This window comes from Epinephelus fuscoguttatus, linkage group LG6 (genome assembly GCF_011397635.1).
Source record: "Epinephelus fuscoguttatus linkage group LG6, E.fuscoguttatus.final_Chr_v1".
NCBI lineage: Eukaryota > Metazoa > Chordata > Actinopteri > Perciformes > Serranidae > Epinephelus > Epinephelus fuscoguttatus.
Genome location: NC_064757.1, coordinates 21,535,292 through 21,561,380, shown reverse-complemented (window position 1 = coordinate 21,561,380; position 26,089 = coordinate 21,535,292). Strand labels below are relative to the sequence as shown.

The 26,089-nt window shown below is 41.3% G+C and overlaps 1 protein-coding gene across 1 annotated transcript; it reads left to right on the top strand.

Annotated features, from left to right (window-relative positions):
* Nucleotides 1–220: 220 nt before the first annotated feature.
* serinc5 (serine incorporator 5) lies at nt 221–25,098 on the top strand. Its single transcript, XM_049577972.1, has 12 exons — nt 221–425; nt 11,047–11,214; nt 15,622–15,800; nt 17,321–17,403; nt 17,751–17,844; nt 18,576–18,787; nt 19,012–19,104; nt 20,867–20,993; nt 21,513–21,582; nt 21,795–21,831; nt 22,470–22,614; nt 23,216–25,098. Exons 1-12 carry the CDS (start codon nt 399–401, stop codon nt 23,358–23,360), a joined length of 1,380 nt encoding a protein of 459 aa, XP_049433929.1. The 5' UTR covers nt 221–398; the 3' UTR covers nt 23,361–25,098.
* Nucleotides 25,099–26,089: the final 991 nt, after the last annotated feature.

The window sequence follows — 26,089 nt, the reverse complement described above, 5'->3', positions numbered from 1 at the left end:
TGTAATGAAAGCACACTGTAACCTTAGAGTGTGTGTAGATTTATTGTAATTAAACTTTCATGGCCTATTTAGTCATCTGGTTTGAGCCACTTCTTGATGCTCCCTGACTGTGGCAGAGGCAACACAGCTTTGTGTTTGGCTTTCTGTTGGTGATGTGCTGTGGGAGGAGAGACAGAGAGGAATAAGGAGGGGGGAGGAGGAGGAGGAGGAGGAGAGACAGCGGCCGCCACAGCGGCCAGGCAGGCAGGGAGGAGGGAGGACGGAGCAGATCGAGGAGGACAGGCGCGTTGTTCCCTGTGTGCTGCTGCTGATTTCATGTGGAGGAAGAAGAAAGCGACTGAGCAAACAGCCAGCTCGTCTCTCTCCCGATCGGATTTTATTTATTGTCTCCCTTCAAAATGTGCACCCCGTGTTGCATCTCGCAGGTGAGGAACAATACTCTGACTTACCGCTGCTTTGTTGTTGTTGTTGTTAAATGTGACGGTTGTAAACGCCACAATGAGACGTTACAGTGAAGCTGTATGCTAACGTTTGGTGTAACGTCGACTTCAGTCAGTCTTGTTTACTGTTGGTGTCAGTATCGGTAGGCACTCATTGTCAGCTAACGCGACTCAGCGGTTATTTCACATCGTGGTGACTCCTGTCAGCCACCATAATTCATTCACAATATGAACATGTTATAATGCGTTCACTGAAACGACTGAATAACTTCACTGTAGTGACGCCACAGCTGTTGGGAGACAAAGAAAGACGAGGCACCTATCGTTAGCTTCAACATCAGCACACAGCGCGAGCGGCCAACGTGCGGTACTCGCTATCACAAGTAACGTCATCTTGTGTCTTTACAGATGTGTTGGATGGAAACATTGTTGGTTAGCAGGGCTTAGACGTGTTGTGTCTGTACAATGGCAGCGAGAGATGAGTCCTCATTGTGGTTTCATTGTTTCCCTTTCAGTAATGCAAAGTTGCACTTTTCTAACCACTGAGGAACATCTTGCTCCCCAGCTCAGAAACTTCAGGCCAATCCCATTTGTAGCTACTTCCTATACCAGTCACACAAGGCTAACCTTAGCCTATAGAAACCAACATCAAGGTTTCATTGGTGTGTTTCTGATTTGGTTATGAACATTAAGTTCTAATGTTTGAAATTAGCTACATCATACAGTATACCCCCTGTAAACATAAAATGAATAGGCCTACTTTTTTGTTTGTTTCTGAGATGTTTGAAGTCAGTTTTGAAGTTGCAGAATTGCATGTAAAAGGCACACAGCTATTAAAACTATGCTATTTCAAATAGGACTGCACAATCAATTGAAATATAATCAAAATCATAATATGCAACTGCAGTATCCAAATTGCAGGAGCGGCTGCATTTTTTTTTAACAAAAGTAAAATGTGTCACAGCATTATAAATGAAGCACTGTGGTACCACATAGATGCCCTGGCACACAAATCATACTCCAGATGTAAGGAAACAAGCTTGTTTGGTTTGCTAATTTTTATATTTTTTTTTAGTGACAGTTAAATGCAAAAATTATCATTCCTACTAAAATTGCAAATCGTATTGCAAAATCTGTCAAAATAACTACAATATAATTTTTTTCATAGTAAACAGCCTTAATTTGGAATTAAATAATCTTATATACGCCTTTTGTAATGAACTGTTGGTAAAAAAAAAAACGGTATATTAAAATTGCAAAATTCTGTTACTTATAGTAGCATGTTAATGAAATATCATGGTAACTTTTGAAGCTGAAACAATAATTCAAAAAATCATGTATTGAAAATTAATTGATAGTTTTGATCATTATTAAAGTCTAACTGAATGACTGATTTATTGTTTTTACTATTTGATAAAGCAAAAATGTCAAAATTTAATTCCAGCCATTGGGTAGCAAATATTATTTGTTTTTCTTGCCCTCCTCTATGATAGTAATTTGAGTTAGGCTATATTGTGTTTGGGACTGTTGGTTGGACAAAACCATTATCTGCCATTTATACATTAAAGGCTTTATCAGTCATTCAAGAAAATATTCTGCACATTAGTCAGTAATAAAAGTGGTTGATGTTTTTACTGTTGTGCATCGGAATTATTCAAGGGCTGCCAGTAATAAGAGGTTGCAGAATTCCTTTGAAAATACAGGCAGCTTGTGGTTTATATGTAAGTTAGAGAGGATTTTCTTCGGCGCTGAGTGCCCTTTTCTCATCCAACAGATTGTTTTGACCACAGGGTTACCACTGCTGAGCCAGTCTGGTCAGGAATTTAATTACACGGACACATCTCTCATCTGAGTGGAGCTCAATTCTGTTTCCTGTTCCTTTCAAAGACTGGATGATGGAAACAGGGAAGGATTAAGAGAAAACGAAGGGCAAACAATAAAATCAGTTTTGTGTTGCTGTGCTGGTGGAGTGCTAATCCCTGTCACAGACACCCATTCAGTTTTGTCACCATCTCTATTTATGTGTGTACTTGTAATTAGCTTTTTGAGTGCGCATATATGTGCCCCTCTTGAGGTTTAGAGTAGCCCAAATTGATGTGTGGTCTGTTAATTTCCTCTGGCTAGGAGGTGGAAATTAATGGAGGGTGGGTGTTGTTTGGGTTAGATTTGGAGAGAGGAGTAGGCATGGTGTGGGAGCAGCTCACTTGTAATTTCTCAGTGGGATTGGGGATGTATGCCATATTGTGATGGGATAGGGGGTAGGCTTTAGCTCAGTGTTGAGTTTCGTCCAAAGCGCTGCAAGCGTTGGCCGTGAGTGTGGGACAGGACTGAATTCATGTGGGTGTTTCAAGCAGCACAGCTATGGCACAGGGAACTTTGGCAGGGTACATCAGTCTAGAGGACCTAGAGGATACTACTAGACTGGTCCAGCAAGCATTTTTCCTGATAAAGTATCCTTGAGTAAGACATCAAGCATTGGACTTACACGCTGGCCTGTTGCACAACTTTTCCCCAGTGCACCATGCTTTAATCACCAAACATTTCTGGCTGTCTTGCCTTTTATCAGGGTGGTGGAAGATAACCAAAGGCATTTGATAACGGGGAATGGTAGAGAAGGGCGTTATTTATTGTTTGAGTTTTTGAAATAGTCATCCCATGACTGATGCAGGTTATAACATTGTGTTTCTCGTGAAAAGATTTCTACAATTCTTAAGAATTCCAGCTGTCTAAAATGTTATTTCCCATTTAAACAAAAATCATTGAAACTATCACCAAATGTTCATGAGCAACACTCACGCAAACATGTCACATCAGGTGGTTTGACTGCTTGTTGCTGAGGTCATGGCACAGAGGCTATAATTGTCTCTCAGGGGCAGAGGATCCCAAAAACAGCTGTTGGTGAACTGTAAAATCACTTGACTTGTAAAAAAGCCTAAGTGAAAACAGTTTACAAACATCTGTAGCAGTCCCCAGCAACTTAAATTCCAGGGTCATTCATACGATTAGGATTACCGGCCAACTGTGTCCGTGCGAGACACGTCGGCTATTTTCAGTCTCCCCTCAGGAATTTCGCTGTGGTCAGCAGCAGCAGGAGTTTGTTTTCCCACAGGGGACATCACTGGCAATCTTTCATCTCTTTTGTCTCCCTCTGAACTGTCATACGGCAGCGATAATGTCTTCCCCAACCTCCTCCCTCTCACATCTCCCCTGTCTGTCTCTGTAGTTAAGTACTTCTGTGCAGGGGTTGAAGGTGCTGATGTAATCGTGTGAAATGCCAGCCAACTCTTTGCATGGTGTCATTAGTATCAAGTGAGCTTACTGTAAGGCTGCAGCCAGGATATTGTGTGCAACTCTGTGAAACTGTAAACATCACACTAGTAAACAATACACTTAGGGAAGTGACACAGACCTTTGGGTAAACACAGCATGACGTTGGATTAGTCTGTGGCTGTTGATCTGATATCGCCTAGTATTTTGACTGTCTTTTGTTCTTGTTTGGTCTGTTTCCCTTGGTTATTTTTGTGACTGACTCCTTTGTCTGCACTGTATTGTTTCATTCCTGCGCTGTTTTCCAGCCTTTCACTGTACCTCAGTTTTGTCTTTCTTTCCTTTCTGTCCATTGGACTTAAGTTTCTCTCTGTTGGTTGTAGCTAGGGGCTGTATTTGCCAAGAGTGAAGCAAAGCCCTCCCTTTGTGTATAGGAAACAGAGCAGTGATACATTTTTGCTGTGTGTATACAGCTGCCTAGCTATATGGACAATAGCGGAGCTGTCAGTCACAACGTAAGGGGAAGTGGAGTAGGTCTTGGTCTGGAGCTTGGGCCAACCGAACTTTTGTGTGTGAGAAAGTTTCTGCCATGTGTCTCATTGTTTTAGTTTTTTCTCTTTCTGCTTGTTTCTCCTTGCTGCCTTCAACCCTATGCAATGTTGAAATTTGAGATAAGAGGGTGTGTCTACAGTTTCGACTGAACTGTTGGTCTGCCATGATTCATTGTGGTCAGCTTTATCCAGTGGCCACTATTATTAAGCTGTAACTAACAGGGAGTTCCCTCAGTTTTAAAGCAGCCATTGTAACGGCATAGTCTACTTCTGTAAGGCAGAAAGCACTAAAGAAAAGTAGGACAGAGATTAAAGATGAATGTAGCAGATTGAGATGAATGAATGAACAGTCACGCTGGTGGTTTGGATCTACCTCAGGTTTATACTCCCACGGATGCAGCCATTGAAATTCTTATACTGCATTTTCCCAGTCAAGTTGTTTTGACTGTGCTCATCTCAGATGTGAGTCATGTATGTCTGTGCTGCTTTATGTCTCCACTGAGAATTGTTTTTTCCCCCACTGATAAACATAAAGTCAACATCTCAAATCAGCCAGTCAAAGTTTTTCCCTCTCTTCTCATCTTTGGAGGGGAAATCTGTGTCACAGCAGAAACAGATTGTTTCTGTAGTCTGGTGCCAAAATACTCCCATCACAAATACCACATGTACCACTTTATGGGTATTCCATCCAGATTTTGTCACATATCCTCACTTCCTAACTAGTGGAAGCATCGTTGTCACATCTACATGGCTGCTTGATTTCTTTTAGGAGAAAACCCTTAACTAGCTCTGTATCTGTGTCCCCCTTCCTGAGACCTCTTTGCTGTACCATACTGTGATATGTTGGGTGACCTATTTTTGCGACTGGTCTGTTTGTATTGCGTAAGCAGTTGTGTCAGTGTGGCTATGTGCTCTAGAGTTTACCCCTGTGTGTTTAATGTAGGCTACGTTTGCCGTTTCCTGTTTGTTAAATACTGCAATTCTTTGTATTACTGCCGGGTTGAGGATAATAAAGTGGTGGAGAATGGAGGAGGGGAAAACATTGTAATTATCATCAATGTTCCCTCTGATAAGCGGCTCACAGATGTGGTCTCGGGATCGTCTACATGTGGGACTGGATCACATTTGTTGATTAAGCATCCAGCTGTAAGTCAGAGTCCTTGTTTAACAAGCCAGTGTCATACAGACTAATTCTGTCTCTGGAGCTACTTTCTTCATTTTGAATGGCATCTGTGTTCGTGCTTTGAGCAATATTGTCTTTCTCCTGACTCCTAGAACAGCTGGAGGGTAGCAGGGGAGTGATTTAGGGTAAAGGGCAGCTGAAGTCAACAAAGAAAGGAGGGAAAAGGAGAAAATAAGAGAAAAAAGGACAAGAGATGACAACAATAAGCCTCCAAGTGACACGGTGGGGGAGGATGGAGGAAATGAGATGAAGAGAGTGAAACAGAGCTGCAGGCTGAGTGAGAAAGAGACAAGTCTTTGTCTCTCAAGAGTCCCACACTCACACTGTAGTGATACTCGGTGCCTTCAGTGGAGAGTTGTGGGAGTTTTGGTTTATTTGAAGTCTGGTTAAGCTAAACCAGGGTGCACCTAGCAAGTGGTTGAAGTGCCATGTTAGCTGTAGCATTTCATGATGATCTTTGGGATGTAGGGCGAGAGCAACATGACAAACGAGTGGGGGGTTGCTGTTGATATTGAAGCAGGGGTGAACGCTGCAGACACGCCAACCACCTGTCGACATGCTGGTGGGGCAGGGGGGCAGTGGAATTGGGGGTAGATGGCCCTATTAAGTGGGTAGGGTCAGCGGTGGTTACCATGGATACTCTTGTTGTATCTGTGTACGGTGGAATTCCCTGAGACATTCCCCTTCTCCAGGCCCCCCCTCCCTCCCATCAGTTCTGCTGCAGTTTACCGTTGCCCCCTCAATGTGTGCAGTCCGCTGGTGAAACACCCCCGCACTAATGAAATCTAAACACCCTCATGATTTAAATCATCCTGTTTTTTTTTCCTGCTTACTCTCAGTCTGTTGTGGTTAATTAATCGGCCATTGAGAAAGACATGCGGGTGCAGTGGAGACAAAAAAAGAGCTTATCCTGTTAAGCTGCGTGTGGTCAAATGGAGAGCAGGGGCCACATACATTAAACTTAGTTTGCCTGGAAGCAGAAATATGCACATGCAGCCTTGAAGGCAGAATTTCTCTTCATATGTTCTCTTAGATTAAATCCACAGTGGTCTCTCACACATTGGTAAATTGTGTGCGCATATTCTCAATGCCCACCTCCACAAGTGGATGTTAAAATGCCACTTTCAAATCCTATTTGGGAATTAACTGGCCTCGTTCTTTTTGTTTGAAGCAGCATCAAAGATGTCTTTGTGTTTGTTGCCCATAACCCATAACCAGATAGCGCGAGGAGGTAAAATTTATACTTTGACCTATTTTTCTGCTGTGCTTATTTCTGCATTACAGAATTACACATGAACCTTGTATGTTGACCTATTTACGCATGCTTAAATAAACTTGTGGGGTTGGGAGAGCTCCACAGTTTGTCTCAAGGACATTACAGCAAGACAAACACGTACTATAACAAGGGCTTTAACCCAGATTTTCTTATGAAGGATGGGTTCCTTTGCTGGCTACCTGATCCAAAAGATTCAGTTAATTGTTTTGTTCTTGATTGCATTCATGTCGACCCCTTGTAACAAGAGCACCAGACACCGCAATGTTTTTCTCAGCTCTTATAGAGAACTGAGCACAAGCATAATTGAGTTTGGTTTCACATGGGAATCTGTTTAGAGAACCAGCTAACTGAAAACTGAAAAAGGGAAGGCTGCTGGTCACCATTATTGAGCCTCAGGCAAGTTCATCTAGAGAAGACTGACAGCTGGGGAAACCTCTGGACAGAGAGAGCAGGGAGGCCGAGCCATGTGGGCAGAGAAGTAGCTTGATCCTCCTGACCATGTGCCTTGTGTGGTTCCACGAGTCTGCAGCATACCGCACATTACTGGCATTTGGAGCGGAACGCAACACATCAGACGATGTTGCACACTGGCTTTACTACATCAGGACACCCTGGCCAGAATACAGACCCCAGCTTAGGAAACACACACACTGACAAGAGCTAAGATTACTGTTGTGACTGAAAGGCAAATTGAGCTAGTCTTGATCAGATGCATGAATAGGTCTGAAGAAAAAACATTTGAGCTACAAGGTGGAATGTCCTGGACTTTATTTTATAACTCTGACAATGTAATTGCAATGCAGTGCAGCTGGGGATGTTTGTTGCATGTCATTCCCCTCGCACCTCTACCCTCATATCCTGTCAGTTTAAGTTTGTTGTGTGTTAGTATATCAGTTACTCAGGGTGTGTTATGTTGAATTCGTTAAGAAAACATTATTTTTCTTGCATGCCTTCATGGTGAGCCAGTAATCCAAAAAATGGTGAATGGTCTTCATGAAGTGAAATCTTTGAGACCGCCTTTAACAACAGCAAAACCATCTCAATAAATGAATGAACAAACTCTCACACACTCACACTTAGTATAATCCCAGCCTCATTTATCCAGTCGTATGCTCAGCACTTCCCTGTGCATTTTTGCTAAAATGTGCAATATGAAACACTTCACCTATGAGTCACATGACCTAAGCGTGTGTATTAGCTCTGGTTGAGCAGAGCTCGAACAAACATGCATGCTCTGGCATGCTACTTGGCCATGTATGAGACTGACTGTACTGACATGATTTAAATTCTAATGTTTTAGTGACAATACACATGTTTGGGAAGTACTGAGCACACATCTGGATACATGAGACTTGGATTATACTGCACAGGTTGTGTGTGAGTTTGTAAAAGGTATATTTGATATAGTTTTGCTGTTGTTACTGGTGAAAAATTCCTTTAAAATGCCTTACAAATATTAAGACATTAAATAATTTGAGCTACAAGGTGCATGAACAACATGTACAGTAAGAAGATTAAGCACAATAGGGAAAAATGTTTTTCAGGGATACAGATAGACTCAATACAGTCACAGGAGAGGAACCATTTTGTTGACACACATTTTTTAAAATACATTTTGCTTATAGAATCCACCTGTTGGTGCTCCCTTTTGAAGCAACTGTAGCCTTTAGTCAGCTTTCATAAGATGTTTATGTTCACAGCTGTGACACCCTCAGTTGATGGGTCGGCTAGTTGTTGACAAGTCATTGCCCATCTGCTCATGTTCTCCTGTGTAGAAAATAAATTGTGACGTAACAGCTAAAAGGTTAATATTGTAGGAGTTAAGTAAAAGGAACATTTTACTGAGATTCCAGTAAGCAAGAAAAGTGCCATGAAAGTGAAAGTGTGTTTGCTCTGAGAAACTGGGGAACAGATTCTTAAAATACTTCATTTTTTCACCTTGAGCTTGATAGATAGCAACGCCTATGTGTGTGTGTGTGTATTCAGCAACCAGCTAGAATCAGTTATTAAGGGTGATGTTGTGTCCTAATGATTTGAAGGTGAAGTTTGTGTGTGAGATGTTAAAATGAATGAGAGATTCACAGCTTTATGATTTTGTGAAAGAGTCCTTTTCTCTTGTGTACACACACAAAAAAATCACAGAAGTTTTGATTTAGACTTTTATACAAGAATCTAAAGTAGACAGAATTTCTCTAAAACACCTACCCTGATGCTCTCACCTAAGGCCACAGTAGCACCTGGAGACAAGTTTTTCCTGTAGCTCACCCATGGTCAGACTAGCTTTGGCATGTAGCCACACCACCTTTACCTTATCACAACCAAAGTGTGTGTTGCATCCCATAAGGGAAGAACATACAAAAGAAACTGTTGTGTGTAAGCCCTCCAGCAGCTGCGCACCGATGCAGCCTTACAGTGTACCACACCTCGACTGTAGACCACAACAGACGTTCACCTCTCACCACAGCAGTGTGTGTTCTGCGCACTGGGGAGTAGGAAGCTTACAACAGCAGGGTGGGGTGCCTGCAGAAAGACGCTATACTATATAATTATAAAAACCTCCTCTTTCCTAAATAGAACACAGGGCCTGTCTTTATGAGGCTGCCCCCCTGTTTGAGGGCCTGTCAGAAGAAACAGAGTAGGCCTCTGTGAGTGACTTCGTGTGTGTGTGAGTGTGTTTTCGGACAAGACTTCACTGTCTTCACCAACCAAGGGTTGCTGCTGCGAAGGAGGGGGAGGGATTTGTCTCTTGTGATAGAAACCATGAATGAGCGAAGACACTGTCAGGCTGGTGTCTTCTCCTGCAAGTTTTTCCATATCCAGGAAGTTGCCACACTTGTGTCTTCCTGCTCAGACCTGCAGTAAGAAGTATGGAAAAAAAGAAAAAGACGTTAGATCCTGTACTCTAAGTGCTTAACCATGCACCTTTTGCTAAGACAAGATAAACTTTATTAATCCCACACTGGGGAAATTCACGTTACAGCAGCATGAAGGCAAAGGAAAAAAGAGTTATTAATAAAAATGAAACAAGATAGAAGAAATACAAATAACAATAACAGCACACTACATATACCTTTCACTTATACAGATACTTGATGAATGGTTACACTGTAACTGTAATAGACACATGGTGTGTAGCATAGTACAGTGTAATATAATATCCATGATATGAAAAACTCGAGTACAAAGTTGCTGTCGTGTTGCAAATGGTGGTCGATGGAAATAGAGACAACAGTGTGTCATCATGTTGTACTATATACTAAGTCTGACCGCCGTGGGAATGAAGGACCTGCTGTAGCGCTCCCTCATTGTGGGTGTCACAGTCTGTCACTGAAGGAGCTGCTTAAGGCCCCGACAGTCTCATGCGGGGGGTGAGATGTGTGTTTTGTAATTACAGGATTATGTGTGTTGCATTTAGTGCTAGAACTGACCCTATCTGTTAACACCAAAGTAACTGTGGGACAGTCCCATCTCTTAACGCTGAACTTTAAACTTGGATTGGTATTGTTTTTATAGTGTTCTATAAAGAGGACACATGTTGAAAAACCACCTTAAGGTGTCTCAGTTCATTGGTTCTGGCATCTGAGGTTTAACCAACTGTTGTGTTTTACTACCTCTATTTCTGTCCATACATGCTCATCTGAGGTTCCTCCCTTCTTTTCCTGTTATAGTTTTCTCTTCTATTTTAGTGGCATTCGCATTTACTGAATTGAAGGTCTGAGGGTAAAGGGAGGATGTTGTTCACATTTCAGACTGTGAGTTTTTTTTCCTCCCTCAGGTGTATATCTGTTTTTATCTTTTGTCCAGTGCTCTCGTTCAATATATTTTCCTGTTAAAAAACTTTTGTTGCAGTCAGTAAATGTTTGACTTCTTGAGTCAAATGCATTTCGGTGCTCTTGGGAGATTATTGTTTGCTTTGTTTCCTTCCTTTAAGGAACATCAAAGTGCAGCCTATAGTGTTTTCACAATACTGGAATCTGGTACTTTGATATAGTAACTTGAAAAATACTGATATTTGACACCAATACCAATAAGAGAAAGTGAAAAGCACAGCTGGCACAGGTGTATCAATACTGAAGAACACGAGTTTTAAAAACCATCAACATGTAGTGATAAATTGGTATTAATGACAACACTAGAAGCTTCTGTAGCCGACAGAGATGGTTGCAGAATGCACTCTAAAACTCGGGCCTGCCTTATCTAAGTACCTTTGGTAAATGCATTATGTCCGTATCAGATGGCTTATTAGGGTGTGAAAAATTGTGAAACTGATATGCTAATGTTTTCCCATCTCTCTTTCCCTCTTTTCTCCATTGTCCTCTTTGTGTGCAGTTGGCCTGCTGCTGCGGCTCAGCGGCCTGCTCGTGCTGTTGTAACTGCTGCCCCAAGATCAAACAGTCCACAGGGACACGTGTCATGTACGCCCTCTACTTCCTGCTGGTCACCATCATCTGTGTCATCATGATGTCCCCCACTGTGGAGCAGGAGATTAGAGACCATGTGAGTACATAAATCACACAAAAAAATATCAACAAACATACACGTGTACACGCATTTTTCCTTATAGATATATATTTGGAGAGTTTGAATTCTGAAGTGTAATTGGTAAGACGGTGGAGAGGAATAAACAGCACAGAGAGAAGATTGAATCTCTCATCTTTGCTCCATTGCAGCATCATTTTAAATGAAGAGTGAGTGTGGAAAATCTTCTTGCTGTCTCAGTTTGCAGTGATGCGGGTGGAGTGTTGACTTGTGGTGGGGAAAAAAGGATTAGCAGCTGACCTATAGGTGATCCCGAAAATAAGGCAAAGAAATCAGCACGTGGAATAATACCTTGATTATCCTGTCTCACAAATATCCTCCTTTGCTAACTGCTAGGAGACAGTCACCGTGAGGACACTACATACACACTAATACAAATGATTACTCAAAATGTGACAGCTGTTAAATCAGATAATAACATACTCCTAGTTTTTTATCTTACAGTTCTATTTTCTTAATTATACCTCTGATTTTCTTGCAAACAAAACATCTTACATTTAAAGCAACTGGTGCTTCGTCATTCTGACTGATCTTTATGGGGTCAGATCAGTCTCATAATGAATGAACTCACGCAGGGTTTCTCACGAATACACATGCTCTGGTTCGCAGTTGTATTTCGGACTCACTAATGCACACGATCTGTTTCGCAAATGCACACGCTCTGGTTCACAAATATAATGTTTATGCAAACTTGTAATATAAATTCGGAAATGCACATGCTCTGCTTCACAAATATTATTTTGAGGCACACTTGTAATATAAATTCACAGATCATGCGAATCGCTGAATGTGCATTTACAAACTGCTTCTCATTTGTGAACCTCTCTACATTTGTGAGAGAAATCTGTGTGGTGAATTTTGAGACTCCCCTGATGTCGCAGGTCAACAAACGTCACCATTGGCTGATAAATCTGTCAATCAAATTTATGATTCTGATTGACAGATTCATCAGTTAATCAGTTGTGTTTGCTTTCAGCCAATCATATGGCTGACTTATTGGGGTCATAAAGGAATACTTCAACTACAAAATGACCATTTGTTTATACATTTTTCATGCTGTGTTACCTTGAATTCATGACAAAAACTAATTTGAAAAACATATTGATTGATTGATTGATTAATTGGGGACCACATTTAGCAGCTGCAAAACTATATCAAAAACATCTGTTAACTAACTCTCACACAGTTCATGCAGTACAATCCAAGTCTCATTTATCCAGTCGTATGCTCAGCACTTCCCAAAAACATGCATTTTTGCTGAAACCTTACTATTTAAAAGTAAACTGAAGATGCTATCTTTAAATCCAGACTTTAAAGTTTTAGCAAAAATGCATGTGTGTCCTGAGCATACGACTTGATAAATATACTTGGATTATGCTGCAAGTGGGAGTTTGTAAAAAGATGTTTTATATAGTTTTGCTGTTGTTAAATGTGGTTTCCAATTAATCAATAAATCAATATATTCAACAAAGTTTCCTTCACAAATTCAAGGTAACATGGCCTGACTAATTTGTTTACGAATGGTCATTTTGTGGGGGAAGTATCCTTTAAGGGCCAGGATGACACACAGTACAGTTAATGGGCGTAGTATTGTTATGATTTGGGCGTCACCAGTTGAACAGGGTGTAGGCCAGTTACAGCTGACAGTAGGGAAAAGTTTCTTACTGTTCCTTAGTAAGACTATTTAAAAATTTCTGATTTTTCTCTATTGAAATCAGGCATGTTTATCACAGGTATAAACAGGACAAATATTTTGAGTAACTGTCAAATCTCGTAGGGGTCTATGATTGAGAGTATATTATTGTATAATTGATCTCATCCAGGGATCAGAGCAGAACCGTAACTCTGCTGAGGTCCACCTTGCCCAAACAAAGTTAACTTATTCCCAGTGCTCTCTGAGGAGTTAACAAGCTTTCAGCACATGCCGCCCATCACCAACCATTTCAAACAAAATCGTCTTTTCAGTAAGGGTAGGTACATTGATTTTTGGTTGAAGTTCATCTCTGTTTTTGCACAGTAACACATAAGACAATGTGCTCTCTTCTGATTTAAAGAATGGGATTGCCTAGCGACACATCTTTTACGTTGATTATCAAGACAAAATAATCTTCACATTTTCTTGAAAATAAGTTGTGTATGCCCCGTCTAGCCTTTGTATGTTTAAATAATATTTTAGGTCTGTTCACAGCTCCAAAGTCTTAATTCCGTCGTTGTTTTGCGAATGGCCTAGTTTACTGAATAGAGGAGTGGGGGTCGGCTGAGAAGCTGTAGTAACCAAGCCAACACTAGCTTCAATGCTGTGACCTTTTTTTTTTTTTTGGCCTACCGCTACGTCTATACTCTCTCCCCAGGCTTCACTGTGTAGAAGTTAGCAACTGTACATAAAATGAGGTTTGCTGACATGGAGCAGAGCTGAGAGGGAAAGACAGTGCATTTGTAGGTTACACACTCTCCACACATTTCTTAAAATTGGATGTTCTCTTGTCAGGTGAGCCAACTTTTGTGTTTGGCTTTGCAGTGTAATAAATAGAATAAAATTTCAGAGAATGTACCGGTGTTACCTTGTCATTGCTAACAGGCAAAATTAAAGATTTATAACATTGCTTCAGGCAAAGCAGCAACCCCACTATTTTATCTGCGGATCCCATGTGTATCTTCACAGTAGTAAGGCCACAGTTGAGGAGGTAGGAGTTCAGGCTGGTAGCTTTTTGTTTTTAACCGCCCACCTAGCCTCTGAAGTTAGGAGAAGATACACAGGAGGCCTGCTGCTCTCTCTTTTGATCCCCATGGCTTTCATGTATTTTCTTTCCCCCAAGTTGCCTTTTTGAATCATATAATACAGAATTATTATCAGACTCTTTCTGTGGTTGTTTCTGAGAATTTCCAACTCAGCTGACAGGCCGCTGCTACAATAAAGTTAACCGGGTGTGTCAGACTGAAGTGATACATTGCCGTCTCTTTGTCTGAGTTGATACTGATATCTTGAGAAATGATGTCCCTGTTTCAGAGTACAGTATTTACAGTGTAGTTGCTGTATCAGCATTCACAAGGCTCAAATGGCTGGGGAGAATACTGTCAGCTGACTGTGTTACTATGGCAATGACTGCAAGCTTCCTCAAATGAAAGCTCTATTTGACAACAGTGATATTTTTCCACCAATCTTCCTCTGCTGTTTTTTTTCCTCCTCCCTGTCTCCGCCAGTGTCTACTGTACAGCACTAAAATGACTCCCCACTGTGCGTCTCCCTGTGAGAGGACAACCCTGTAAAAGGCCCATCCAGGCACAAAATGGCCCCTGATAGCCCCACGCAAAGCCTGCTGAGTTACACACATATACTACATACACATATACACGCACACTGCCAGTCGCACACTGAGCACAGTGGGAAGTCCCAGCTAAGAGAGCAGCCATTGTGCGTATGAGAGTGCTGGTCTTTTCTCAAGAGATTTACAGCTGTCTGAAACAGCCGGCCCCCTTCCCTCTTAATCACGACACCATGGACATGCTAATATGGTCCTCAACATTAGACAAAAGCTCCAAAATGGGCTTTTTACTCTATGTTGTGATCTGGCTCTGGACTGTGCAACATAGTAAGGTGATGACAACTCAATCCGCTGGCGTCTCTCCCACGTGCTCAACCTCAAGGATCAAAATGCTCCGCCTGTAGCTCGTAAAGCCGACTCAAACCATTTATTATCTGACAGTAAAGATCTGTAGTTCTCTCAAAAATTGACTTCTGTGTGAAAAGCAGCTCTGGCATTTGACTTTGATTCTCATCTCCACAGTCAGGGGGCATCAGCGAGGGGAACAGATATTTGAGCCTCCATTCTGTGCTTATCATTTCAAAGGCCGTCTCTTCTGTTGGCACTGAGCCACTGAGGCACTTCCAATTTCCTGTTGAAGGCTGCAGCAAAGTCCTTATCTACTTCACTCTTCTTTTCTAGGCATCTCACTGTAGGTTGAAATACATTTCGGACATTTATTTAAAGACGGATCTCCCGGTCTTTTGCTCTTGCTCGTGCACCCTCTTCTTTTCGCCCTTCCCAATCCCTGTGACTTGCTGACAAAAGGCGGTTAATTTATTCATCTGTCTTTTGTTTGTGTACACTGACAGTTAGTTGTAAGGCCCCTCTAACAGCCTGTAGAGAACGAGGGATGAAAGAGGGCTTCATGGACAGAAAGAGGGGTTGTTGTTGCTGCCTGTTCTCTCTTTCTGCTCCTTTAGAGGCGTGACGTTCAGAATAGACGCTATTGGGCCTTTTCACTGAGGCCGCGTACTAGACAAACAAGAGCAGAGTTGGGGGGGTTTCAACAGCATAATGATCTAATCAAAGTGTTTTGGGTTTTTGTGATTTTATCAATTAGATCCCCTTCTACAGTGCGTTGTGTGAGCAGATGAATGCAGGGGAGAACTGCAAATCTCTGGTTGGCTACTCTGCAGTATACAAGGTGTGCTTCGGCATGGCCTGCTTCTTCTTCTTCTTCGCTGTCTTCACCATACGAGTCAACAGCAGCACAGGCTGCAGGGCGGCCGTGCACAACGGGTAAGAAGCCTCTGTTCCTCTGTCTTTCTACCTGTCATCCTGGCAGTCATCAAACAGTTTGCATTCATCTATAATATCTAGCTGGAACCATAACATTGTGCATTTGTGAGCACAAAAGCAGAAGCCACACAAAATACGCACACTTAACTGCAGGTAGGTACGTTACACTCAGGCAGCTTTTCATTAAAGGAATACTTCATCTCCCAAATGATCATTTATTTGTCAATGACTTCCCCTGTGTTACATTCACTACGGAAAAGAAAACATTTTTCTTGCATGCCTCCTCAAAACAAAGAATACAAAAAAGGCAAAATTTCTTGATACAACAACAAAACTATATAAAAACATCAATTTACAAACTCTCACACAACTTGTGCGGTATTATAGTCTTTATCCAGTCATATGCTCTACTTCCCAAACACATGCATTTTTGCTTGAACCACAATATTTAAAAAACGTTTGTATAAACAGAGCAGACGTGTTGCTCCTCTGTGCATGAGACTGTTTATGTGGAGAAGTTTTAAATAGTAAGGGTTTTTGGGAAAATGTAAATGAAACTATGATTATACCGCGCTAGTTGTGTGAGAGTTTGTAAACAGAAGTTTTGATATGATTTTACTGTTGTTAAATACGATTCCCCCTTTGCTTTAACTCTCAGTTTTCTCAGTTTTGGCGTTCTTTGTTCACCCTGGAGGCATGTGAGAAAAACTTGTGCTTCCCAAAATTAATGCAGCTTAGGGAGTAATTGATATACAAGTGATTATTTAGTGGGTAAAGTATTCTTTAATGCAGCCATTCAGTACCTTAGAGTATAAACAGTGTAAAGCACAAGATGCCGTGAGCAAACAGCCTTATCCTGCACTGTGACAAGTGATCCCCAAATAGTTTTCCTGAACATAATTATGACGTAAATGTGGTGGCAGAAGTGAATAAATAAAAAGTGAAAATATCAAGTTGTATTTTGTATAATTTAATAAAGTGATAGAGCAGAGTAATGAGTCATAACAGAGTCAGTTTATTGTAGCTGAAAGCTCAGAACTCTGACACTGGAGTGTCATCCATAGGTCTGACAAAGAAGAACAGATTCAGTCACGTAATATAATTAAGACTTTAAACAGCAGGAGAAAAGTGAGGCCTTCAGTTTACTGATAACTGTCATGGGAACAGCTACAAAGCCAGTTTCTCACACACAAATGAAACTCTCTCCAAGGACACAGTTCACTTCAGGTACAACAGAGCCGTACACACAGAAAAGAAGCGGTACATGTGTGTGGTAATGTCCTATAGTAAACATAACACCAGATCTTATCCTGCAGCATTTATTCCTGAGTATTATTGGATTCCTTCTTCTATACGTTCTTAATCAACACATCTGTATCTTACGTTGTTCTTCACTAACACTATCAAAGTCACATTGAGGTTGTTCTGTTGGAAGTCATTGTTTTCTGTGTTATTTCCTCCTCGTGTGTTTCATTTTTCTCATGTGCAGCCTTTAATGTTATCACTGCTTTGAATGTCAGGTTCTGGTTGCTGAAGTTTATTGTTCTGGTGGCGTGCTGCGCTGGAGGCTTCTTCATCCCGAAAGAGGAAACCTTTCTGGAAGGTAAAAACAGGACACTCAATAGTAGATGTTCAGCGCTGTAATCTTTTTATTAAGCTGGCAATTGTAATTTTGTTTTAGGTAATTTAACAATAATGCATCCACTTCATTGGTGGCAAAAAAAGGGGTAGGCACAGGGACAAATAAGAGGAAGCAACAAGTATTGTGAGCTGCATCATTTTCTAAGCTCTCTCAAACACACTGCCTTCCACACAAACTTCTAAAGTGACCCTGCCATTTATTCAGTAGTTCAGATGATCACACAGTGTGAAAGTGCAACAGAAATCTGCTGTAAGCTCTCGTCATCTCTAAGACAGTATACCTTTGTCTCCCTCTGTTCAATGCCACAGTGTGGCGCTACGTAGGAGCAGCCGGCGGGTTCATTTTCCTGCTCATCCAGCTCATGCTGTTGGTGGAGTTTGCACACAGATGGAACACAAACTGGTGAGAGCAACATGTCTTCTCTCCGCTCGTCTCTTTTGTCCCAGTAACTCAAGATTCCGGCTCACTTACGTAAGCACGGACGCCCTGCAAATGGGAGCGGCGCACTGCTTTTTATTTGATCTTGAGAAGCTCAGAGGGTGGGACGTATTCTTCTCGGGGGTTATTGGGCTGAAAAAAGTTTGGAAAGAGGGAGTCATGTAGCTCTGTGTATTCGTGGGTGGAGGGGAGGTCTGGCAACTGGCCGAGCCGGTGCAGATTCACAGGATGCATATGGTTTGACAGTGTGCACTCTGTTTCCCCTTTCCTTCCCACACAGACACACATGCCACAGCAAATTGATTCAAATTTGATTAATGGTTTGGTAACCAGTGTAGTAAAGTTAAACTTCTCCATGTGTATTGTAATGTGCATTTGTACTCTCGTTATTTGGTTTTTTAGTACAACCTTGAATTTCCAGACTGAGTAAAATGAATATGAAAGCTCTTAAGCAAACATAAACATGTCTTCTCGTCTCCTCAGCGTGCAGAAATTACTCACCAAACATTGTTTTCTCTCTCTTTGAATTTTTCTTTAGGGATATTACTCCTGTGTCTGTTTTCTTTGCTTCTTTCCCTGCGCACTTGATTTTTTTGTTCTTCCTAAATTTGCGTTATCCCAGTTCATGTTGTGTTTTCCCGTTCTGCTGTCTGCTTTCTCTTTCTCCCTCTCCCTCTCTCTCTTTCTGTCTGCAGGAGTTCAGGTGTCACGTATAATCGTCTATGGTACGCAGCTTTGGCCTTCGTGACTCTGATGCTGTTCAGTATCGCAGTAGGAGCCCTAGTCTTCATGGGCGTGTTCTACACCGACCCCGAGGCCTGTTTATATAACAAGATCTTCCTGGGCATCAACGGCAGCCTGTGTCTCATTGTCTCTCTGTTGGCCATCTCCCCCTGCATTCAGAAACGTGAGAACCTGTACTCACAAACACATGATCTCATTTGACTGTGTAATAGAAATGAAAACTCAAGCATTTGCATTCAGGTGCCTTTTGTAGAAAGCTTCCTGGTTCATCACAAAGAGTCATTTTAGACACAGAAGTATTTTGTAAAATGCATGCACACCAAGTCAGGAATCTGTCAGTATAGCCAGTGATGATTAAATCCTTTATTCATCTTTTTGTCCCTGCAGTGCAGCCCACATCAGGCCTGCTGCAGCCGGGAGTCATCAGTGTGTACGTCATGTACCTCACCTTCTCAGCCTTCTCCAGCAAACCAAAAGAAAGTGAGTATGAACAGAAAACTGTTACTAGTTACGGCCATTGTTGGGTATGAGGCTAGATCAACAGGTATGATTTATGTTTTTTATTTAGACAAGGGTGAGGCTTATTAATGCCGCAGCAAACCATGTAACCACATGTAAAACATGACAGCTCTGTAGTCAAACTACAAGGCTGACATTCACACAGCTGCTCTTCTTAAAACTTTTGCAGTGACCCACTGTTACATGTAGGAATAGGAACATAATCAATGTAAACAGAAAGGTGACAAATGAATGGAAAAACCTGGGGGACATTTTGCTGGCTTGGTTTAAGTCTGCTTGTCCCCTTAAGCTGCATTCTCCCCAAATACTTTCAATGTAGTACCCTTAGAACTGGAGCAGAAGCGGTATGGACATGTACCTAAAGCCTAGATCTACTTAGTGTTTCCACCACAGACAGTTCTCTTAAATGCAGGAAGGGTTCCTACAGGGCGCTAACAGCTGTGTCACTGCTCCGTATAGCTCTTGCTGTCCTTCTTCATGTCTGATGCAGAGGATTTTCTGCACCTTGTTGGTCGTCCATGGAACAGGGTAGCACGCCAACATTTTTAGAACAAGGCTGGAATGTTTACTGTCTCTTTCACAATCGATGGGATATTTAAAAATAGCAGGTTTGTGCACTGAGACCTTGTTGAACAAGAGTGAAGATTCTCTCTTGACCAGTCAGTGGATTGTAGGGTTTCTAGCCCCACCTTTTAGATACCTCAACAGAGGGGTGACGAAAAAATGGGACATAATGGAACAGTTCTGATAGTACCATCGACAACTTTTGATAACAGAAATGCAAAAAATAACTGTTGGAATGTGTCTCAAACTGGACTGCTTGGTGGAAACATGGCTTTAGAGGGAACTGCAGAACTAACATTGTACTGATTGATCACCTTTAACCTATGATGAAACATTTCTATCTTGATGGGAGAGGTGTCTCCCAAAATATAATGGGTTCCTCCTTGGCCCATGCTACACCTTTCCACAAAGTTTCATGAAATTTGAGCAAGTAATCGTTCCATAATCCTGCTGACAAACAAACAGACAATCAAACCAAAAGCAAAAACAAAACCTCCAAGGCACAGGTAGTGATACATACTGGTTGAATGTCATGTGGTTAAAATAAACCACTAATAATTGACACAGTGAAACAGACACTTACAGAAAAGGGAAACACCTTTTGCCAGTAACCTAAAAAAAAAAAAAACCCCATCATTATTTCTGTTGTGTTCTGGTTGAGGACACAGATTTGACTGTCAAGTGTTTAATGTTACAATAACAGAACATAGTATCGTGCACATCTGCTCTGTGAAAAGTTGTGTTACACTCAAGAGACTGAGAACTTTGAGGAAGTTGTGGCTCTTAAAACAAATCACTGTAGTCTGAGGTACGTCTCCTTCGATACAACGCTCCTGTTTCCATAGTAGCTGTAAAGATAATATTCTATGCAGAGATTACTACTGTAAAGATAACCTTGCCATAAATATTTAATATCAGCTCATGCCTTCTGAGTAACACTAAAGTATACTATTTATTGTTACTGAGGCTGTCTGTGTTTTTGTACTTACTGTATGTTGTACTGTTCACAGTCTCCCTTCCCCTCCTCCTCTCAATACTGCCGTGCCAAAACACACACACACGCTCACTGCATCTTTCACAATCTCCCTGCTCCTTACAATACCCCCTCTGCTTCTTCTTTAGCCTCATCCATCTCTGTCTGCTCTCTCTTTCTGTCTAGTCGTGGAAAGAAATGGTGTGAACACAACCGTGTGTGTGTTTCCCTTCAACTCTGGGACGGAGAGCGACAAGAAGATTGTCACCGCTTTTGGGACTGTCATCCTGTTTGGCTGTGTCCTTTACTCTTGGTAAGACACACACACACACACACACACACACACACACACACACTGCTTTTCCTGTTTCCTAGTCTCAATGTCACAAATACAAGCCAAGTGTCCGTATCTCTTGTCAGTGCTGTATCATTAAATCTAAAGAGCTGATAGATTAAGTGAAGGCTACAATCCAAACCCATTAACAGCAGCACTGTTATGAGCAATGTGGAATAAAATAAAAGTGATGTATTTCATGGCAGACTGTAGCGACAGAGACAGGGTAGTTTTGATTGGCTCTGACTCTGGAGAGGCAGTGCATGATTGGCTGTGGCTAAGCAGAGGGTGTGAGGGACAAGAACCATGGCTTTTTGCGTTTGTTCACATGTGTTTCCCATCAAGTGGAGGCATCATGTCTCTTGTGGTCATTCCCTGAAGAGGGAGGAATTAGACTGTGCAGCAGCCTGAAACTGCAAATTAATGGAAAAATGCATAGTGACAGAGTTACAACCTTTCTCTCCCCCCCATCTATCTCTTTCTCTACCCTCCCTGTAGCTTGACGTCCACCACCAGGCGAAGCTCTGCAGCTCTCCGAGTGTGTAGGAACAGTGAGCCAGAGACTGAGGTAAACGCACAAATATTTAGACCTCACTAGGTGTGTGTGGTAATGAAATATATACACCAGTTAAACAGATTAACAGGACTTGAAAAACCCACTGACCAGACACTGCCAATTAGACGTCCATATCAAATTAAACAAATTGTACCCAAGAGACATAATGTGTGTGTGTCTATTCCTGTTCAGTGGTAACCTGTGTGTTTTTCTTTGTCCTGCAGAGAGCTCGCTGCTGTTTCTGTTTTGGAGATGATACAGGTGAGGAAAGTCAAATTTTTTCTCTCTTCTCTCTCCTCTCTCCTCTCTCCTCTCTCCTCCCTCTTCTCTCCTCTCTCCTCTCTCCTCCCTCCTCTCTCCTCTCTCCTCCCTCCTCTCTCCTCTCTCCTCTCTGCCTCCCCAGCCTGTTCAGTGTGTATGCATATGTCCCCAGACGTAGTGTTTGCACACAGAGGGGCTATGCTCATTGCTATTCCTCAGCCAGATTGAGGATGGTGAGAAAGTATTGGTCAGCAAACACAGATGATGTCACTGTTACTAGGAGGGTAGTATGACACAGTGAAGCGGGACCAGCAGCTATGTGGGATCGTGGGTAGGCTGACACTGCCCCCTGCTGGAAACAAAATGTACGTGTTGGCAAATATAACAACCAGGAATGTACACACATTTTATAGACTAAATTTACTCAATAACTCAATCATTTGAAAATAATTTTTAGCTTTGGTCCTAATTGGGAGTTACATAAAATAAAAATTAGTAAGAATGACAGAGTGACATTGGACTTTGTCACATATCTCTCCTGGCTCACATCACAAAGTTAGTGTTATTTGGCATTTTCTCACATTTAAACTGTCACTCACCCGCCTCCTCCTCTGTGCATCATGTTGTGTGTTTTTCAGATGGCTATGATGAGGAGAAGACTGGAGGAGGCCAGAACGTGGTTTATGATGAAAGAGAGGGAACGGTCTACAGCTACGCCTACTTCCATTTTGTGTTCTTCCTGGGATCCCTCTATGTCATGATGACCGTCACCAACTGGTTCCAGTAAGTGATTCTTTGATTGTGGTGCAATGCTTGGGCATGTATGGGTATGCTTATGTACATGTATCCAGTTACTGTGGATGAGCAGACTGAGGTAGCAGTTTGTACAGAGGACGAGATAGAAATGTCCTTGCTACATTTCTGGGGCTGTCTACACAAAACATCCTCTGACTACAACTAGCTCTTGACAGGGCACGTTAGACAACTTCTAAAAATGAGGGACATGTCATTCCTAACTTTAAAGATATACCATGCAGGATTGTTGAACATTTAAAAGCAGTTGTTCTGAGCATCTAAGTGGCGTTGTGTGTTAGAGTCAGGGCAGAGAAGTTCTGAAATGTACAGAGGTGCTAGTCTGTGTATGGCTATTAAAAAAAACCCTTGAATTCAATTATGTAACCAGTTTCATAGCATAGTTCAGCTTGTTGCAGGTTCAGTATTTTGGTTCACTCTCATTGTCCTCACTAGTGTTGTTGTCAGCTGGAGAAAAATAACATCAAGAAGCAAGACAAAAGTTAGCATCGAGCTAATTTACACAGTGGAACATGTAGCTGCAGATGAGTCTTGGTGTCTTTGCTCACTTCTCTCACTGTGTGCTTTGCAGTTTTGATAACCACAGGATCGAGGCGCTGTTAGACGGGAGCTGGTCGGTGTTCTGGATCAAGATGGCCTCCTGCTGGGTCTGTCTCATCCTCTACATGTGGACCCTCGTCGCCCCCATGGTCTGCCCCAAGCGCTTTGAGGCCTAGGACTCCCACCACTACACTAGAGTCGGGCTACTCTGATTCTTTGGATGTGGCCAGGCAGAAGCTCTCACGCTGAGCCAAGGGACCACCCTCCCTCCCCCCTGTCCCCACCTTTACCTGGAAACACAACCCTACACTACCCTCAGCGTTCGAAAATGGAGGATTATCTGTTGCCTTTTGTTTTATATGCTAGTGTTTATTTTACGTTGTTTTACAATGTTAAGCTGTTAATACCTTGATGGTAATTTGTTATCTTTTACTACCACTTACTCATGGAGTTTTGTATTGCTTACAGATTTGAAATTACAGAAAGGGATCATGGGGAGTTACATTGTGAAACATTAGACGCATCCGACCTCTGAAGGTTCCCTCATAATTTCAGATTTATAAGTACATTTTGTAAGTATTTCCTGTGTGTGTCAGTTTTATCTTGGATTCCCGCTTTTACTCAGCCAGGCATTTCAGTCGTGTACATTTGGACCATAAAGTTGTAGCAAAGTTTCGGGACAAATTTATTTCAGCTTAGAGATGTTGCAAGAGATATTGTATTTATTAAAGTGTGTCTTAAGTAATCAGAAATCATTCTGTGAAGGAATGTTGTGTAAATTGAATTAGATTTGTCCCCGACTCTGTTTGGAAACTCATCTCTCAGGCTCACATGTAAGCTGTATATGTTTGTGCTTTGTTATATTGCTCCTTTTTGTAGAAGTTTTCTATGCAATGGAACAAGCTCTTTTTCGATATTACGCCCAGTGTTGTGACGTTTTCACTTAGATTACGAGGATAATGTTTCAGATTTTATTAATGTCAGCGCTCCCTTTGAGCCAAATCTTTTCTTAGGAAAATCCATGTCATCTGTGCAACATTTCCAGCCATTGGTTTGTGTTGTACAGGGCAGTGCTCTTCAAATCAACCTGCCTTACGTAAGAGTGACGCTAGTAGAGTGCCGCCTCTCTGGAAGAGCTGCAGTGACACAGATGAGGAACGTTTGCCAAAGGTAGATGTCAGAAAACAAACTATCAGAACTGTTTAGTCAGTTACAGAAAAAAAAAAAAATCTAACTGAGAGCATTATGTATTTGCATGCACACACAGTCACTTAAATCAGCTGTTTTCTGTACAGTTAAAAAGGCTTTTTGCCTCATCTCTGTTCCATGTGTCAGCTCATAACGGTGGTCAGAACAAGGTAACATGAGTGCTTTTATTAGTGAGTTATTCAACACTGGATGTTGAGTTTACTGCCGAATTACAATTCATACAGAGACCTTTGTTACCTGTGTGACATTTTGGTTGTATTGTTTGAAAATACATTTTCTTGCACATCAGCTGCAAGTTGATTCTCATTCATCAATAAATCAGTATGATCTGTTGTCTGACTGTTTCTAACATGTTTTGTAATAACTTAAATGCACATTTGGGCTTAGGTTCTGTGATCTGTGGAAGGTTTAATTCATACGCTTTATATACCTGCAAAATCTGTCGTGTTTTGGAAATATTTCTGCATTTTAATTGTTGATATGAATGTAGAAATGAAATGGTGCTCTGCAGATTTGATATCAATCTAAAGGAAAAACCGAAATCAGATAGCAGGACCCACTGTGAAGGTTGTGTACTACAAAAAAAATTATAATAATAACATACAGGAGCACATTTGGACCAAGTAGTATGTTAGAGATACAGAGGCGTGGGTGCCATGCAGTTCATTGTTCACAGTGTTTCAATAAAACATCCATTGAATGCCATGTGGTGTTTTTTTTGTTTCCTTTATACAGATAAATATGTGATATACGAGCATATTTTCTCTTATTTTGGTTCATATCCATGATTTGTTCTTATTCTGTAAGTACCAATTGATTTTTGGGATTCAACAATGTTTTTTATTTTTGCTGTTTTTTTTGTTTTTTGTTTTTTTTTAGTGGTCAGAACCACTTTGACCAAGATAAGAAAAGAAAGACATCTTGTTTTCACAATCCAGAAATCTTTTTGTCCAAAGGAAAAGGAAAGTTTCAAATTTGAGGAACATAAAAATGCATGAATATTACTTAATCAAATCTAGATTATTATATGGTTTATACAGTTGGCAACTATTTTGATAATCAGTTAAGTCATTTTTCATACAAAAACATTTGATGGCTCCAGACTTTTTTTGTTGGTGGCATTTCTCCAGTGTTTAGGGGGCGTTACCTATGCTAATAGCTCCTTTATGACAGTGAGATTCATCATTCAGCACACCTGGGTAAGAGCAGATTTGGCTGGATGAGAACATTTAGTGCATCTAGAGGTGACTAATATTTTTTCTTTTGACAGAAAATGAAGAGAAAAGGCCGAACAGATCAGTCACAATAAAGAAACAACAGAACTGAAATAATACTGATAAAAATAGAAATAAATAAGCAAACTGTAGACAAAACATTATGGAAACAGCAGTAGTAACAATATAAAATTTTAGCTCATACCTAATATCAGTAACCATGAAATGCAACAATAACCTGGTTGATCCTGCCAGACTCTCCCTGCTGACTTGATCTAGAGTTTTCCAATGATGTCCTGGTACTACTTCGCTGCCAGCAGATGGGGGTACACCTACCCTTACTTTATTATTATTATTGGTATTGGTACTAATAGGCTAAAAGTAGGATTAGTTTTAATATACTGTCCTCCTTTTTTCCCCTCTCCCCCATCCTTTCACCTGCCAAACACAAACACACACAACAACAACCCCTGACAACATTC

Coding starts and splice junctions, on each gene's coding strand:
- serinc5 (XM_049577972.1), top strand. CDS start 399: ATGTGCACCCCGTGTTGCATCTCGCAG. Junction 18,788..19,011: donor CTCCCCCTGCATTCAGAAAC/GTGAGAACCTGT, acceptor TTGTCCCTGCAG/TGCAGCCCACATCAGGCCTG. Junction 19,105..20,866: donor CTCCAGCAAACCAAAAGAAA/GTGAGTATGAAC, acceptor CTTTCTGTCTAG/TCGTGGAAAGAAATGGTGTG.